Source organism: Polypterus senegalus, chromosome 10, assembly GCF_016835505.1.
Source record: "Polypterus senegalus isolate Bchr_013 chromosome 10, ASM1683550v1, whole genome shotgun sequence".
Classification (NCBI taxonomy): Eukaryota; Metazoa; Chordata; class Cladistia; order Polypteriformes; family Polypteridae; genus Polypterus; species Polypterus senegalus.
Window position 1 is genome coordinate 173,479,919 of NC_053163.1, and position 16,814 is coordinate 173,496,732.

At 37.1% G+C, this 16,814-nt stretch overlaps 1 protein-coding gene across 4 annotated transcripts in view; it reads right to left on the reverse strand.

The window, feature by feature from the left end:
• Positions 1–2,638: 2,638 nt before the first annotated feature.
• The window catches only part of zdhhc5a (zinc finger DHHC-type palmitoyltransferase 5a), a 75,803-nt gene continuing 61,627 nt past the window's right edge, over positions 2,639–16,814 (reverse strand). Inside the window, exons 11-13 of one of the 4 annotated variants that reach the window (XM_039767570.1) lie at positions 13,618–14,651; positions 10,769–10,803; positions 6,646–6,733 (exon numbers count right to left, since the gene is read on the reverse strand). In XM_039767570.1, the coding sequence (XP_039623504.1) occupies positions 10,794–10,803; positions 13,618–14,651 (1,044 nt within the window). In that variant the 3' untranslated portion in view covers positions 6,646–6,733; positions 10,769–10,793. Of the gene's footprint in view, positions 6,734–10,768; positions 10,804–13,600; positions 14,652–16,814 lie in introns of all 4 variants that reach the window. The other 3 variants (XM_039767573.1, XM_039767569.1, XM_039767571.1) reach the window with 3 other exon arrangements.

The following is a 16,814-nucleotide window of genomic DNA, read 5'->3' on the forward strand; positions in this document are numbered from 1 at the left end:
CGTACTGACCCCTACTCTCTTTTCTGTTTCTTTTTCCGGTTTCTTTGTGGTGGAGGCCTGCGCCACCTCCATCTACTCAAAGCTTCATGATGCTCCAACAATGATGGATGGATTAAAAGGCAGAAGTCTACGTGACCATCATCATCAAGCCCTTCCATGAGAACTCTAAATCCAAAGAGGACTGTTTCATTTATGTTAGGTAGAATGCCCAGAGGGGACTGGCGGTCTCATGGTCTGGAATCCCTACAGATTTTATTTTTTTCTCCAGCTGTCTGTAGTTTTTTTTTGTTTTTTCTGTCCCCCCTGGCCATTGGACCTTACTCTTATTCGATGTTAATTAATGTCGATTTATTTTGTTTTCTTATTGTGTCTTTTATTTTTCTATTCTTTATTATGTAAAGCACTTTGAGCTACTGTTTGTATGAAAATGTGCTATATAAATAAATGTGGTTGTTGTTGTAGTTGCACAGTTGAAGTATTGTATGTTGTCAGCCAGATGGATGTAGTAGCCTAGTGCTCTGTGGTAGCCAAGAAAATTGAACATCCTTGAATGCTTTCTATGCGATTTCCTCCGAACCCACTAGCAGATCTTCGAACCAGTGGTCATAAATTACGTGTCTGATTTGTGGACAAACAAAAATGCCTTTCTTAATCTTGCCATCATTCATGGAATCATCGGTCTCTAATACTGAAATTCTTCACCACTGGTGTTCATTACTTAAATTTTTTATTAGTGCAAATTTTACTCAAAGATAACGTAAAGGTATCTTTGTTGGGTCGACAAGAGGTTTACTGTATACGGCACACTTTTGTGCCGCAGAATCAAATGCTTAAGGAGCAGCCAGTTCTCTTTCTAGCTGTTGTATGCTTTACCTACACTTATAATATGAAAGGAAAATACAAAAATAGCCATATAGTTGCAATAAAACATAGGATAGGAAGGTTTAAGGGTAACTTTTATGATGAGCAAGCCAAAATCCACAAGATACTTCCAAAAGTGTCCAGGAAGCAAAAATCTTTGTTGTCTGGTCATTTTCAGTCCTTCACTTCCCCCATTTTTCATTCCCCCCATCCCTTTTCATTTCTTACCCAAATACATTACTAATACAGATACAATCACATAAGTATTTGGAGAGTGACAATTTTCAGAATTTTGGTTCTGTAAGATTCAATCAGATTCGTATTTGGAGGACGTGTTGTGTTTAAGTTACATCCCGTGTTTGTCAACCGTTGTAAAGATAAAAGGTTTCATTCATCGAAGTGTTCACTACCCAAATCGGTACTCGTGAATCTAAGATGTTTAACAGGCACTCCCAGTATTAAGGTGTGGATTTGCCTGCGAATATTAAGTGGCAGCGTGTCTATGAACTTAATTAAAACTTAAGCTTTACACCTTGCTTTCCTATTGATACAGTATGTCTACAAAGGCTTGTTCAGATTCAGAGGGTTGTTCCTTTCTTATTGCATCAATAAACAGCTCGTCTTCCTCTTTATTAGAGACATCACACACTGCATGCACAGGTTTACCTTTGCCTTTTATTAGTATAGACGACTGTTGGCAGAAGTAGCAGGATTGAGTTCTGAAGTATCCAGGGCTGAACTGTCTGCTCAGATTCACACAAATGCTGCACTAACTGATAGGACGGCACTTCACAGTACAGATGGACATGAAGCCAAAACATACTATGGCAGCAAACCAAGTGTTTTTGGAGACAAAGAAGTGGAATCTTCTTCCATGGCCAAGTCAATCCCCCTGACCTCAACCCCACTGGACATGCAGTTCACTTGCTGAAGACAAAACTGACGGCAGAAAGTCCAACAAAGAAGCAGCTCCTGAAGACAGCTGCAGTAAAGGCCTGACAAGGCATCAGGGGGGTGGAAATCCAAAACTTGGAGAAGGCCGTGGGTTCAGATTTCAGGCAGGCAATGACTACAGGTAAAGGATTTCCACCGACATATTGAAAATGATCATTATATTTGTTAGTTTGTCCAGATACTTTGGACCATGCATAAAAATGTCTGTCATTACTAAATGGGTTGTATGATATTTATGGTAAACCCATTAATTAAAGCTGAAAAGTCTACAATCACATCTTGACTGCTTTGTTTCAAATCCACTGTGGTGGTGTACAGAGCCAAAATTATGGAAATTGTGTCACTATCCAAATAGTACTTCATGATGAACACATACAGGAGTAGATGGGACCAGGCTAAAAGGTGAACTGTAGGTTCTTGCAATTTTCATCCTATTGTAAATTGCAAGAAAACTAAAGATTAAATGTGGCTGCAGCAATTTTAGATTAGGAGATGCAGTTAAAGGGTTGTAAATCTTAACGGAGTTAAAGCAAAACACACAAATGTTTCCTAAATTGTAATTGCATTAGCAGTAATAATTGGATTGTAAATAAACTGGACTGAAATAGAAACCTGTAGCCACTACAGGAACCAAACAATAATGACAGCACAAGCGGATTAAACCACAACTGAGAGAATCAAAAAAATGTACTATGATGAAGTCGAGTGCACACTTTGTTTCAGAAGTCGTCATCTTCAAAGTCCATTCCCTTGGGACTTTAAGAAACTGTTGTAGGGAAAGGTAACGTGAGAAACGGACAACAACTGACACCATTTTATGAAATCCATTCTCTTTTTTCCCATTTTATTATCAATAATAAGATATTGTGGCTATATTGATTGCACTTGTCCATTCATTTTAATTACATTTCCCCACCCCTGAAAAAATAATAAAATAACCGTTTAAACATATTCATAAAATAAAAATATTAGAAAGATCCCACTGTGAGAAAATAAGTCCATTTGATTGATAGATGGGAAACGAGGAGACACAGGACCAACAGCATAAAGCCCCATTTCAGACTGGTCACGGGGGCCAGTTCAAGACATCACAGTGTATATTTTCAAATTTACCCTCAAAATCTTTTTTCCATCTTTAACTGCAGCAGTCCAAAACCTGAAACCTGCAGCTTCCAACTGCCAGAGTATGCCATCAAAAATATTACGCTACAACTCTGGTGAGGAACTGTTTCCATTCAGGTAATACACATGCAGCTGTGCAAAGTCCACAATTACAAAACAAAAAATAATGTTGCCACACTGTAGTGCCCTTCTGCTTTCAGATTTAGTGCATGTTTATTTGGCGTGAATTAAATTTGGACAGAGTGAAGTGTTTTCTAAATGCACTTCTGTCCACAATGGCATGCATGGGACACCTAAAGTCACCCACACAGCACCCAACTCATACAACTGCAGTCAATTTACGGGATGAAATACAAGATAAGCCTCAAGTACAACTGTCTTGGATCAGAAATTGATTGGAGTCCCCACCTCAAGCAGATATGGCAAACACATATTGGAACAGCTAAAATACAACTGATACAAGTGTTGGCAGCCTGGAGGAGAAATTTACATATTTTTTTAAACCCGGATTGGGGAAGCAGCAAACTTCTGAACAGTCTCTGATGGTGCATTTCGTTCATTCGCTCCACCTGGGACAACTTTATTATGTACCCAGCCTCATCAAGGTGGCATCACACACACATGCTGGTCACTCCCTTTAACAGACACTGCAGACAGACATTTCAACCAGAAAGTAAGTAGTGAACCAGAAAACAATTAATGTAGAGCAAAGGAACAGTGAGGGCAGCACGCACATGAGGCTCAGAGAGCCTCTTCCCATGGCTTCTTCTCCATTAAAATTGACAGCCACTTATCTGTGTGATTCATATAGTGCCTTACTCTCTCCTCTAAATCTACAGACAGGTACACTGTGATGCACTGAAACACAGTGGTTCAGGGTCGGGATTTGAGTGTCATATGACAGATATTAAAAAAAAAATGTTTTAAAAACCTGGCAAAGGTTTTCAAACCTTATTTGAAAATTTAATTGGCCACAGATGCCTTACTGCTACTCAAACAAGTGCAGCACCCAGAACTTATACATATCTGGATGAAAAAAGCATTACTATCAATGTTCTTGGTTATAAGGGAACAATACAAAAGTTCAAACACACTACAACCTTCATTATCCATTATGTCTGAATAGCAATTCTCTGTATCATAGGGCTGATGCCATACTTTTAAATGCACTACTTTTGAACCTTCCATTTATATGAACAATTAATATGCATACTGGATACTGCCTCTCTCTCTCTCTCTCTGTTCCTGACTGTTGGTTTATGGGGTTGAAGGTAGCAGTTTTACCTTTAACTGTGAAAGGTATAAGTTTTACAGTCACTATTAAACAGAGAAGAAAGTCTTCACTTTGAAGATCTGTGTCTGACTGGCTGTGATTTTATTGCAAAAAGAGAAAGATATGTTCAGGGAAGAAGACAGACAAGTTTAAAAACTGAAAGGTATCCTTACAGATAAGCCTAGTAAGCAACTGTCTACTGGGTCTTTTAAGATTAGACAAAGCCAAACAAAATATGATGTTGTGGTTTGCTTCAGCTACCCGCAGCTGATTCTTTTGGGTTTGGGACTATTTTTTAAATCATGCAAATAATTAAAATTTTGAGCATGTCTTATTATCAAAGAGGAGACATGCTTAAGCTATTTTGTTATCAGAATAAACACAAAATTTTTAAATTTCTGAAAAAGTGACAAATGGCACAGGTCAGTATTATTCAACTTTAGGGTTATTACTACTGTAACCTGACCCAAACATGCATTTTTTTTCACTAAAAAATTCAATAATACAAGTGTGTGCCCTTTAGGCTAGCAGCTGCAATATAAAATGTACATTAAAAAAGTATTTGGATATTCTTATTTTGACTGCCTTAAAAAGGGCCAAATTTAATGTGCTAAGTTTAAGTTTCTGGGTAGAGACCTCAAATTACAGTCATAATGGGCTATATTAAGTTAATGGTAGAAGAAACAATATGCGAGCAGGAAGGGGGTGAGAGACACACCCAAAACCACCATAATCTCGTACTGTAATATTTGCTAACACACTTATGGTCCTTTAGTCTATAAAACCACTCTGTCCAGACACAATATATGTATAACTGTATACATAAGACAGTGCTTACTAATGTCTCTCATACAAAAGAAAAACACACACATACACACACCTTGATAATTACTGCATAGAGGCCATTCCAGGCAAGTCTATTTGGAGACATCAGCTAATTGCATGCTGAATTATTAGACACAATCAGGGATATGGGGAACACTTTGCCTGTATAGTGCATCTTGCTAGGGAAAGGAAAGAACAATCACTTCAAAGAAACTTTGGGAAGATACTGCTTCGCCATCAGGATACTCCTGTTGCAGAAACACAGATGTCAATACACACCTTTTGGGTATGTGTCACTGTAAGGCAACTTGTTGGAGCTGTTGACATTGGACAATGATTTTACACAAAATATTATGGTGGTTTGGAGGAGCCAAGCCAACGGAGTAATCTATACCAGGGACTACATACTGCTTCAGTGCAGCAGGCATGGAAAGACATTCATTCTAGATCTCAGAGGCACACAGTTTATAAAATGGTCAAACTGAAAAATTTACCTACTCACTATGGCCTTTGCTCCAAATGGCGCAGGGCTTCTAAACTTGTATCACATTCATTTTGAAACTGCATTTCTGTCGAAAAAATATTCAGCTGAGAAATCAATTTCAGTAATACTGAAGGCTGCAGAGACATTGTTTATTAATGCTTCCAGGGTGTTCAGTTTTTTTTTTTTTTTCTTCTTTCCCCTGAAAAAATTTCATTTTGCAAAGGCAAATAAATATTTCAATCAACACGGTCTTCTAAAAATAGAAAGTAAAATTTTCATATACCAAGCCCTGCATGTTGATCTCAAATGTCCTTAAAATCTGCTTATGCCTCACTCACTATTTGGTCATAAAATATTTACACCACCTGAAACAGCTCCCAGTGTCCAAAGTTGCCCCAGACCTACACTGCTAATGTCTTTTCTTGCACACTGCTTCCCACAGATCTTTGCAGTTTATTTTGCCCTTAATCTTAAAGGTCAGGTATTTAACAGAAAATGTTTTAATTTAATTCCAATTCAGGTTAAACCAAGATCATTCACACCTTCAAGGCATGTAGAATGTATGGGTAGATGCCCATTTTTAAATTTTACCTGCATGGTAAAACTAAAAAACACAAAAACATACAAACATCGCCCCTCAGTTCTGCCCACACAGTAAATGAAATGAACAGGAAGTCCAAAAGAAAAGAGGGCATGTGGACTCTCCAAACTGCTACCGAGTTATGCTATGCCAAGTTACAAATCATGGATGGATTGGCAAAATTTAACTGATACTGAACATATTCAGTCTTGTATTAAAATAGTTATAGGCATCAGAGAGGTAACTGCCCAATGAGCCACACGAGCTCTTGGCTAGTTTTTTTTTTCTCCTTGGTTTCTCCAACACTGTGTAGCTGCATCTTCCCTCTACCAGCAAATTCCTGGCCTCTCATACAGAAATCTCATAAGTAGTCCCACCGACACCAGAGACTTTCTTGACACCACCTCCTCCACCTCCTGGACCTCTAGTAGGACTCAGAGAAGGAGTACTGTGATTTGATGACCCAGAGGCAATCGGGCGAGGGCCAGGACTTGTAGGAGATGAAGACATGTTGCTGATGCTATCTGGGGCTCTGGCTGGCACATGACTCCCAGGATGAGGAGGATGAGAGTGAGAGAAGAAGTGCTTGGGTTGCCCATTCAACTTGCCGTGAGCTCTCATTTGGACTTCGTCTCTGAAAGAAATAATTTAGCAGATGTTAAGGACTGGGCAACAAAAATTAACAAACTGAAGTCAGGAGAACATATTTTCACAGCCAGCTTCAGACTGCCTAATACACGCACACACACACACACACACATCTAAAATAAGCACTTTAACTCTTATGCTCTTTCAATTTGTAGCCCTTGCTTCGGCATTCTTTACTACAGATACTAGAACCAAAGTGTTAGGTGAAACTAATTTGTACATGTATCATTCATCCTACAATTTTACTTTTTGGATGGGTTAAATCTCTATTTGCGTTGTCTTGAAAAGTAAAAAGTGCTGCAAGACAGGATAAACAATTAAAAAAATGTGAAGAGGGTTCATAATTGGAAGAAGTGGGTTATCACCAGCATGAACTCTTAACCAATTCAAACTCTCACTACTTATTTTCTTTGTCACTTTGGTAAAGTTATATGTACACATAACTCCTAGGCCATCGATCAGAAGCTAAACAGAAACATAGTGACTATACCTGAATCATAGAAAATAAAATCAATATGAAGATCATATTATAAAAATGTTTGTCATTTACGTTTCTCATTTGTCAGACTGAGTGATAATTGCATCTGCATCTAGTTGCTTTATCATTCAAAACACTTTTCAAAACGCATCAAAAATCTATAAACAACGGGTAACAAAACATTTTTGAAAAGGATGTGAAATCTGGTTAATTGTGTGTTGCCATTAAATTGAAAATCATTTTTCTGTAAAATTTCTACATGGTCAATCAGTAGCGATTACCCTTTCATGAAGTGGTTTAAAAAAAAAAAAAAAAGGGTGTGGCACCTAATTAGAACAATTTAACAAAAAAAAAATCAGCATTCAGCAAGTAAGTGCAGGTTCTTGTTTAACATTTTGCTGTGAAAAACATGAGGCTTATGGACACTATAGAGGAAGTAACTACTAAAAACACTAAATACTTGTCACACAGCAGAGGCGTATGTTAAAGTCACAACATACAGGTGGTGTTAGAGCAGATGAATCAGTAGTGGGCCCCTTTCAAACAAACAGGTACACATTTACTTCACCTCAGCCTTTTTTTTTATGCAGAGACAACTACCATACTAGTAGTCATGGACCTCTTGACCAATTTTGAGGATCTGTGTTCAATGACCGTGGACTGTCATTTGTGAATTCTATCAATATAAGAAAATACCAGCACTTCCCCAATAGGTGAAAATATGCAAATACCGATGCAATTCAAGGATGGTTAAACCATGAATTTCCAAGGTTCTATTTGTGCAAGAGGGAACTTGTGGCCCTGAGTGAGTCACTCAATCTACTCATGTGATGAATGCAAACTAGTAGTCTGTACTACTGAAAGGATCTTGGCTACAGAAAGAAGCTATAAAAAATCTGGTTGTGGTTTTGGAATTAAGACATGGATGCTACTAAAGCTGGCATCATACTATACAACTTTGAGTCAGTCGGTGCATCATACTTTATGACTGCAGTTGCCTTAAGGATGTTAAACAACTATTTTACGCAGGGAAAGCCCTACTACACAACTCTCTCACAACTTCTTGGCTGCATTTTAGTGGCCAATGAGCAAGAATAACACCACAACTAAAACTGGTGCACCATGCAGAAGTAAGCAAAAAGCATCGAGAACCACCAGGTAGGAGAGAGAAAAATGTGGAGGGAAAAAAAAAAAAAAAAAAAGACCCGTCAGTGGACCACATCTCTTTGGTGGTGAGCGACAGGATTGTATGAACTGTATTTTCAAAGCTTGCCCCAACAACTTGCAACAAAGTCATGGCAAGTCGCAAGGTGTTACGACTGAATCATTGTGGCTAGCAAACTATTCGACTTTGTGATCGTGGGCACACACACAGCGACTGTGCACGACTCACTATGACTACATAAGTGAAGGCTATGATGAGAGGGTAAAAAAAAATTCTGGAAAGGTCAGGTAGAAACAATAGGGTTTTATGATTATCAGCAATCAATGTGAAAGTACTGTACAGCCAGTAATTTGAAGGTAACATTTTTAAAATAGCAACCATTTTGGCATACCTTGAAGTATATTGTTTAAATCAAAGTGTTTTTCAAATAACTTCCTAAAATTATGTTTAATCTTTTGCTAGAGAACTAAAAATTTCCATTATCCAAAAGAACCTTAAACCTAGTTTACTACTTAATTTTACTTACAAGAAAAACAAAACTGGACACATCCCTATCTATAATAAAGACCCTGTCTAAAATTATTTAATTCCTAATATATTACTGTGTAACCATGGACAATTGTCATACTTTGCCAGAGCTATTTGACATCTTGCTGAAAAAAAAAAAAAAAAAAAGACATGCATATGGAACAGTGCATCCCAACTATAATGGCAGGCGCTAGTAGCTTAGCAAAAAGAAAGGGCTTGCACTGAAATGGAAAAACAAGAAAGATGTTTGTCGTCTTAGCACTGTATATAGTCACTGTACAAGCAAAAGGCAACAAGCAGGTTACAAAGCCTTGTGCTGTAGTTGCCTACAATAGCCTACGATGGGTGGCACAGGTTGTGTGGATCAAGAATGGACTTTCTATCCCATATGTGGAAGCAACAAAAGAAATGCTACAAAAAGATTGCCATTTGGTGGAGCAGTGTGTTTGGAATGTATTCTTGATATACAAACAAAAAGCTGGCAAAAAACTGTATCTCATGCAAACTTTACATGCCAGCTTATAGAACAAATCATTGCCACATATCCACAGTCCACACTACAGCTAAAACACAGTCAACCCAGCACATCGCTGATCAATCCATAGCATCTTATTTGGAGACATTATATATCCCCAACAGAGGGAAAAAAAATCCAACTCATTCCTGTGCAGTGTGTTCAAAAACTGATAAATCTGGAAAGAAAATCCAAAAAGAAATACACTATCGCCCCGACTGTGACGCTGGATTGTGTCTTTCACCATGCCTTAAGATTTACTACACAAATGACTCATCTCAAGATTATATGCATTTCTGGCATCATTAATAGTATCATTACTGTTGTTTTTGTTATTATTGTTCATTTCATATTATTTTTCTCTATCGTTACTATTATTTTTATCATTATTATACTTTAGAGATTTGATAAAAATGTAATCTCATACCAAACAAAAAATGCAATGCTTTACATGTTTTTTTTGGAATAAAATGCAATGCTAAGGTGTTTAAGATATTGTCCTCTTAAACTGCACTAGTGACACACAGACATCAAATAAATGTAAATAAATTAACCGCAAGCACATTCACAGTTAACTGCTTGAGTGTACTGCACTGCTCACAAAAATAAAAATGTAAAAAAAAAAAAAGGGATAAGGAAGCTAAATCTTAACGAGTGTGACACAAAAGACTATACAAAAATAATTTAAACAAGAATTTAACAAAAAGCAGCCCCTATAAAACTAAGATGAATTATCCTAACCTGACTGCCCTGAAAAATAGTCTCAAAAGCAAGTTTATCGTTATGCCACTGAATTTTGAAATACAGAACTTTTTTTTTTTTTTAAATAAAAGGAGTGCCACATCTGATTGCCCCATTATCACAACTGACAACAGCATGAAGGGAAATGGCACAATTAAACTGAACTAAGTTCCCAATTGCAAGTTTCAGAATTGGCAAGAATTTGAGACAGGAAGTAAAACCCATTTTGGGGGAGCAAGTTGAGTAGGTATTGGGATGAAGCAACAAAATTACTTACCTTAGAAAATTCAATACTAAATACAGCTCTGATAAAAACTACAATTGCAATCACATTCTCATCATAGTCAGTTAAGAATTTCACCAGTCAGCACACAGTCATACTGTCATTAAAGAACATAGGCAGCACATAAGTCAAGGGAAATGTTCACTTTTGGAATAAAATGAGTAAAATGTGTGGACACAATTAAAACATGAAAAAACAGATGATCCAAACAAGACAAGACAAGACACCACAACGTCAAACTAGCACATGAGAAGTAGGAACAGGAGGAAATGCACAAAGCAGAGAAACAGTAAATAAAAAGGCTACACTTACATTACAAGGTTCGTCACTGGTAGATCTAGAGCACTCTATGGAAAAAACAGCGCAAAGATATGGAGACCTGAAGCAGCACTACTGTAATACATTACAGAAGTCAACCACACTATATCTTAAATCCTGAATAAACTAAAAACAAATACTATAATTTGCATGGCGGGGAAAAAGTAATGCATCCATTTCTATCCATATTTAAATTAAAAAGTCAAAACTATTTTAATGCTCACCTTAAAAACTAACCTGAAAAATGTGGAATTACCATCAGAAATGTGATTAAATATTCATAGCATATGTGCAATTATTTAGTTAAAGTCAGACAGAAAAAACAAAACATTTTATTTTGTCTACTGTCATGTGATATTTTTACTAGATTATCTCTTTGAATGAAATTCTGTATTGAGTTAGGATTGTGTGTTTGGTGTTCTGAGTGACCCAGAGCAACATCTCAATTTGCTTTGGGTCAAATGGTTTTAAAAGATATTCTACAATTGTTCACATATGTAAGGCAACTTGCTGAAGACACTTACAAAATAAGCATTTAACAATATCCAAATTCTCTGTAAAAAGAATTAAAAAAAAATCCTTTTCAAAATATTTTTTTTTAGAGGCAGCTGTGGTTTGTTTCCCACTTCATTTCTAATTCCTTTATTTAGCTAAACTCCTTGGTGAATCAGTCGACTCTAAGACTCTCCCGTTTGGGTTGGTTAAAAATCACATTCGACAGTGGAACTATTTTAGGAAGGATAGCCTTAAGTTCTCCATGACGATAACTCCCTGCCAACCTAAAAAAAAAAAAAAAAAAAAAAAAGGCCGTGGCAGTCTGCACCAAGTAAAAACTCATCTGTCTGTCTCTCTCTACATATCTCTACCTTGCTCAAGACCAATTACTATGCTCACTCACGATACTGATGAACTATTTATGATACCACTGCATGGACAGTGACCATAAATAATCCATACATTGATAAAACAATTCTAACAAAATTCCAGAAATGTGAACCGCTTTGAATAAATTTAAATGAAAAAACTGCATTGGATTGTTTGCTCATTAGTAACTTTTTTTTATCTTTAAACTCAAACAGTTCGAAAGCAGGATTAATATCTTTTAAAGTCATTAAAAAAAAAAAAAAAAAAGGATGAGGTTTAATTTATGTAGAGAATTTCTAAAGTTAATACATTAACAATACTTTTTAGAATATTCCAAATAATATGGTTTAAATATTATTAACATTTCGAGCCTGTTCTAGTTAGGCCACTTCCTCAAAGTCTCATACCAAGTCAGACGGCGGGGCCAACAACTAGGTATGTTGAAATTCAATGTCCTAGCCATCAGGACAAACAGCTTTCCAACAGGAACTTTTCAACAAAAGTACCCATAAGCAGGGAATGCGAAAGGTCAGCTAAAATGCTTAACTCCATGTTCTGAATTAGCCTTTTCACCGGTCACACTAGCACAAGCCACTGATTTGAAAGTTGCTGTGGATACAAATGTGGGCTGAACACAATGAAATTCAATGAGTGAACATATTCACAGAAGGCACTATACCCATGTTCTAGATCATACTGAATATTCATTTGAGCCCGTAATTAATGAAAAGGAGTACAGTTTTAAAAAGCACCCTTCTCTTGCTATTGGAGAGAAAAAAAAACCTTGTTCTCCATAATAAGGACAGCTCATTGAAAAAACTTTTTCCAGTAACTTCCAGTAGTACGACTTCTGTGTGTAAACATGTACGTTTAAAACTGTTTTTAAAATAAAACACACCAGTACAGAGAAGTCCGTATTCAGACAGCAACACAGTTGTTACTAGGGTGGCTCTATACCTAAACATAATGGTACTGAAATGAAAGGATTAGTTTTAGTGTAGCCTTTCAATGTTAAAGCAACAGTATTTACATAAGAATCACAAACTACCCCTTTCTTTTTCTACACCCTTCTCTGTCTCACTCTGGTACTTCATCTCATAAGTCAGCTTCAAAACTGGAAAGCTTTTTTCTTCTTAAACATTAAAGTAGTCTTCTGTCATGCACTGCATTTGTTTTCCTAGGTGTGCCAGGGTGTCTACACTATATTGTTGTTTGTTTCACTTCAGAACCAGTACACTTGAGTAGACGGCCATAGTAATTGTGTCACTGCCAAATACTTATGGAATGTACTGTATATTTTCACCATAAACAAGTGAGAGCAGGAAGAAGTCGTCTAATTAGACAAGGAGTTCACTTAATGCCAAATACTACCTATAAAGACCAACATTTTAGAGCTAAAACCAGCAGCTGCAGTATTCCTTAAAAAAATAAAGCCGTTCAGAGTGTGCTTCAAATCATATGTCATGTTTTTCTTCAGAAATGCTAAGGATTAACCGACAGTCTATGGATTAATTTATTTTTCAAGAGGTTACATTTCCCAGTACCACTGGAAGGATTATATCTTTTCATAGGCTTAGGAATATTGACTGTTTTACTGCTCAAAGAAAGGTTTAAATCACATTTCTGATCTAAAGGCAAACTGAAAATATCCAATCAACTACAAATAGAGCACCTGAATTTCTATTGGAATTAAGGTTTGTTTCAAAGATGAAAAAACTGTCAGATAGTAAGCGCTAATTATTTCAGACGAGACTTCGGTATAAATTTACATGTACAACAAAGACTGAATTAAAAACTACAGACATTTAAAGCAAGCAAAGAACAGACAAGTAAGCCAATAAAGAGGTTGCAGAACACAAAATGAAAATGCTGTCAAAGTTAAACTAAAAATATCAAAGCAGCGGGTCTGCAGAGCTTAAAAAGTAGAGGAAGAAAAAGAAGAAAGGAAGGAAAGCCACTCACAAGCTATAGCTACTCACTTGGGAGCATGGATCACGTTACTGGAGCTGCCACTCAGTTGGAAAGTGCTGGTCACCCCTTCACTGGGAGACGCAATGCGTGAGCTGCTGCTGTACGACAATGACTTTCCTAATCCTGTATGATGGTGGTGGTGGTGGTGATGATGAAACTGAGTAGAATTATGACCAAGTTGCTGGTGAGCTGAGGTGTGTGGTGGAGGAGGAAGGTCCGGTGAACCCAATGAGCGAGCCCTGAGTGAGGAATGGTGGGGTGCACCCTCTGTGGGTGAGGAAAGAGGGGGCCTCCCAAATCTTGGTGGCCGTTGGTGTGGAACTGGAGGATGAGATGGGCTCCCATGTTGTTCATTGAAAACTTCAGAATCCTCACAATCCAGAAGGCGTTCCCGTTCCTGCATGGAGGCCATAATGTGCCGTGAAAGGTTGTCATACCGCACTGGGGACTGAGCTCTTGTTTGCTTTTCACTTCTATGTGGTGAGCCCAGACTTTTGGTTTGGAAACCTACACTAGGATGCAGTTCTGCTTCTCGTTGCTGAGCTATCTGTGCAGATAAAAATGGAGAGTTATATCCAGTTGCTGGATTCTGGGATCCAAAAGGAGGCTCAGGTGCTGCAGATTCAAATTCTGGGCTCTCCGACGGTGTAAGCAGGCTGTCGTAAGACAAGCTTCCATTACGTGGGGTTTGATTAGCTAAGCTCTTGTAGCTGGTGGATGTTGTGCCTTCCGAGCGCACAGAAGCTAGTGCCCCCATTTCAAATCCTCCAGCACCTCCTAGATTGGCATGAGTTGAGCGGAGGCTGGAGGACCTTGAAGTTCCAGACAAAGGATCTTGGAATGACGGGTATGAACGTCCACCTACCCCATAGCTGGAGGCCATACCTCCTCCACCTCCTGATGATGCACCTCCATTGTCAAGACCCATACCACCTGTGGCGGGAGAGTTGATTGCATCAAGGCTTGGTTCAGAGCGATAACTATGATGCTGGCTGCTTTCTAATATTGAAGGTGGCTCTTTTAAACTGTCACCCCTCATCATCTGTAAAAGATATATCATAAATAGCTGTATTAATATTAAATCATTTAAAATTATTACAACACAAAATATTAGGATCCTCAATGATTTTATAATTGTGACAGACTACACAAATCAGTTGCTCATGGAAACCAACAGATGCACTAGAATTTCACATTTAAAATTGGTAAAACACAATTTAACAGACATTTTTTGTTTAACAAGCTTACTGTCTGTGGGTACACTCTTTACCCAGATGGCCTGACATCATATTTTACTACTTGGATAATGTATACCTTTGATTCTGGAGAGATTGCAAAAGCCTTCATTCCAGTGTTTGGTCCTAACATTATAAAGGTTTGGAGGGTTAAAAAAGTCATGAAATATGGGGTTCAAAGCAAACAGGTTTGCCCATAATACTTACTTTATTTAAAAAACAAACTAGTTACTTCTTAAGTTGTTTTTATTGTTTAATGTATGCACAAGCAAGATTATTTAGATTTAGGGTGTTTAGATCTGCTCCTGGAATGTGGTACAAGCTGCACATTTTCACTTTACCCACTCCTTCTGGTCATAGGATCTATATTAGGGGTAATCTGTTTCAGTCCTATATATTTCAACCTTTTAATTTTCTTTGAAATGAACTTTTTTGCTTATTTTCCAGTCTTTATATAGAATATCAATACAAAATCAAATTTAGCAACATGCACATTACTGACTAACTTTAATACTATTTTTTTCTTTGAAAAGAGCTGGTAATTTCCAATTCAATACAGCTGTAAATAAATGTTAACACAGAGCTACTACAGTGTTTAAAAATCAATTAAGTGTCCTCAAAATTGCAAAAACAACTGCCAATATTTTTGTGAAAAAGCAAGAGAGACATACTGAAGTGTAGCATAAATAAAAGTACATTTATACTCCAATCTTCCTAATAAGGGTGCTAATACTTTTCAAGGTGAGCAGACACCGACACCCACACTTGTCATCAATACATACAACTAGACAATGAGAATTTAAAACCTGAAACTAACCTTTTTATACATTTTAAGAGCAGAATACCAATTTCCCCTACTTAGGCTGCACAGTTTAAAAGAAGCCCTCTAGGTTTTGTGTCCTCTGTAAGATACATGCAGCATACAAAGGTTGAACTTCCAGAATATCAATAAAAGCACAAGTATATAATTTCTCCAAAAGTCAAAGATGTACTACAGTCATCTGGAAATTGTTAAAGTCAGCCAACTGTCACCCCAAACTCAAAAAGACAGGCATTAACACTGGATGGAATGACAGTCCATTGCCGAATACATTCACACACTCTGGAATGAATTAGACAGATCAAATATTCTAAAAGAAACTCTGAGCTAGGGAGAATATAGAGAATATGCACACAGTCAAGTGACGAACATGGGTCTGCTACACAGGACATCCAAGCTGAAAATCTGGAGATTGTTAACTGCAAATGCTCTCTACTTATCTTGCATGTACAGATACCTACATATGACTTGCTTTACAATGGCTGGACTGAGTAGTGTGAGAACAACCACCCTTGGGTCATTCCATTTCAAAACAATTACATAAAGCTTAATAAATACAATTACTAAGTCGGCATGCAATACTGAATTAACTGCACAATATGTATACAGTTTACTAGTACTTTAATGCAAGTAAAATTCATAGAGCCTCCTGTGCCTTTTCAAAATAAACATTTAATACTGTCAACAACCATTCTGGAATAAAACTTAATGCATAAATTGGAGTTAATGTACCTCAAAGTGCCAAGCCACCTTTTTGAATATCCTTTAAAAATCATTATGATTTATACTATTAAATTATACTCTATGTAAACATCTGAAGCAAAGGCAAGAATATAGACAGAACCCATGCTTGCAAAATAAAGTCCACAATGATTAAGTAATGATTAGAGGGGCAAAACAAAAAAAAAAACTTAGCTTTCAAACGCAGCAATAAAAAAAGGAAAACCGCAGCTAAGAAAGGCTGATGCAGTTTATCTTCAGTCTCTATTATGAAAGACTAAATTAATTTAGTTGCAATACTCATATACATCTTACATAGAGAAATTAACATTTTAGAGTGTGAAAACAATACAGTTCAAAAATGTCCATGTGAGGAAGACTGTTAAGACTTAAGCTGGGTCAAATACAAAAAAAGAAATAAGAAATACTG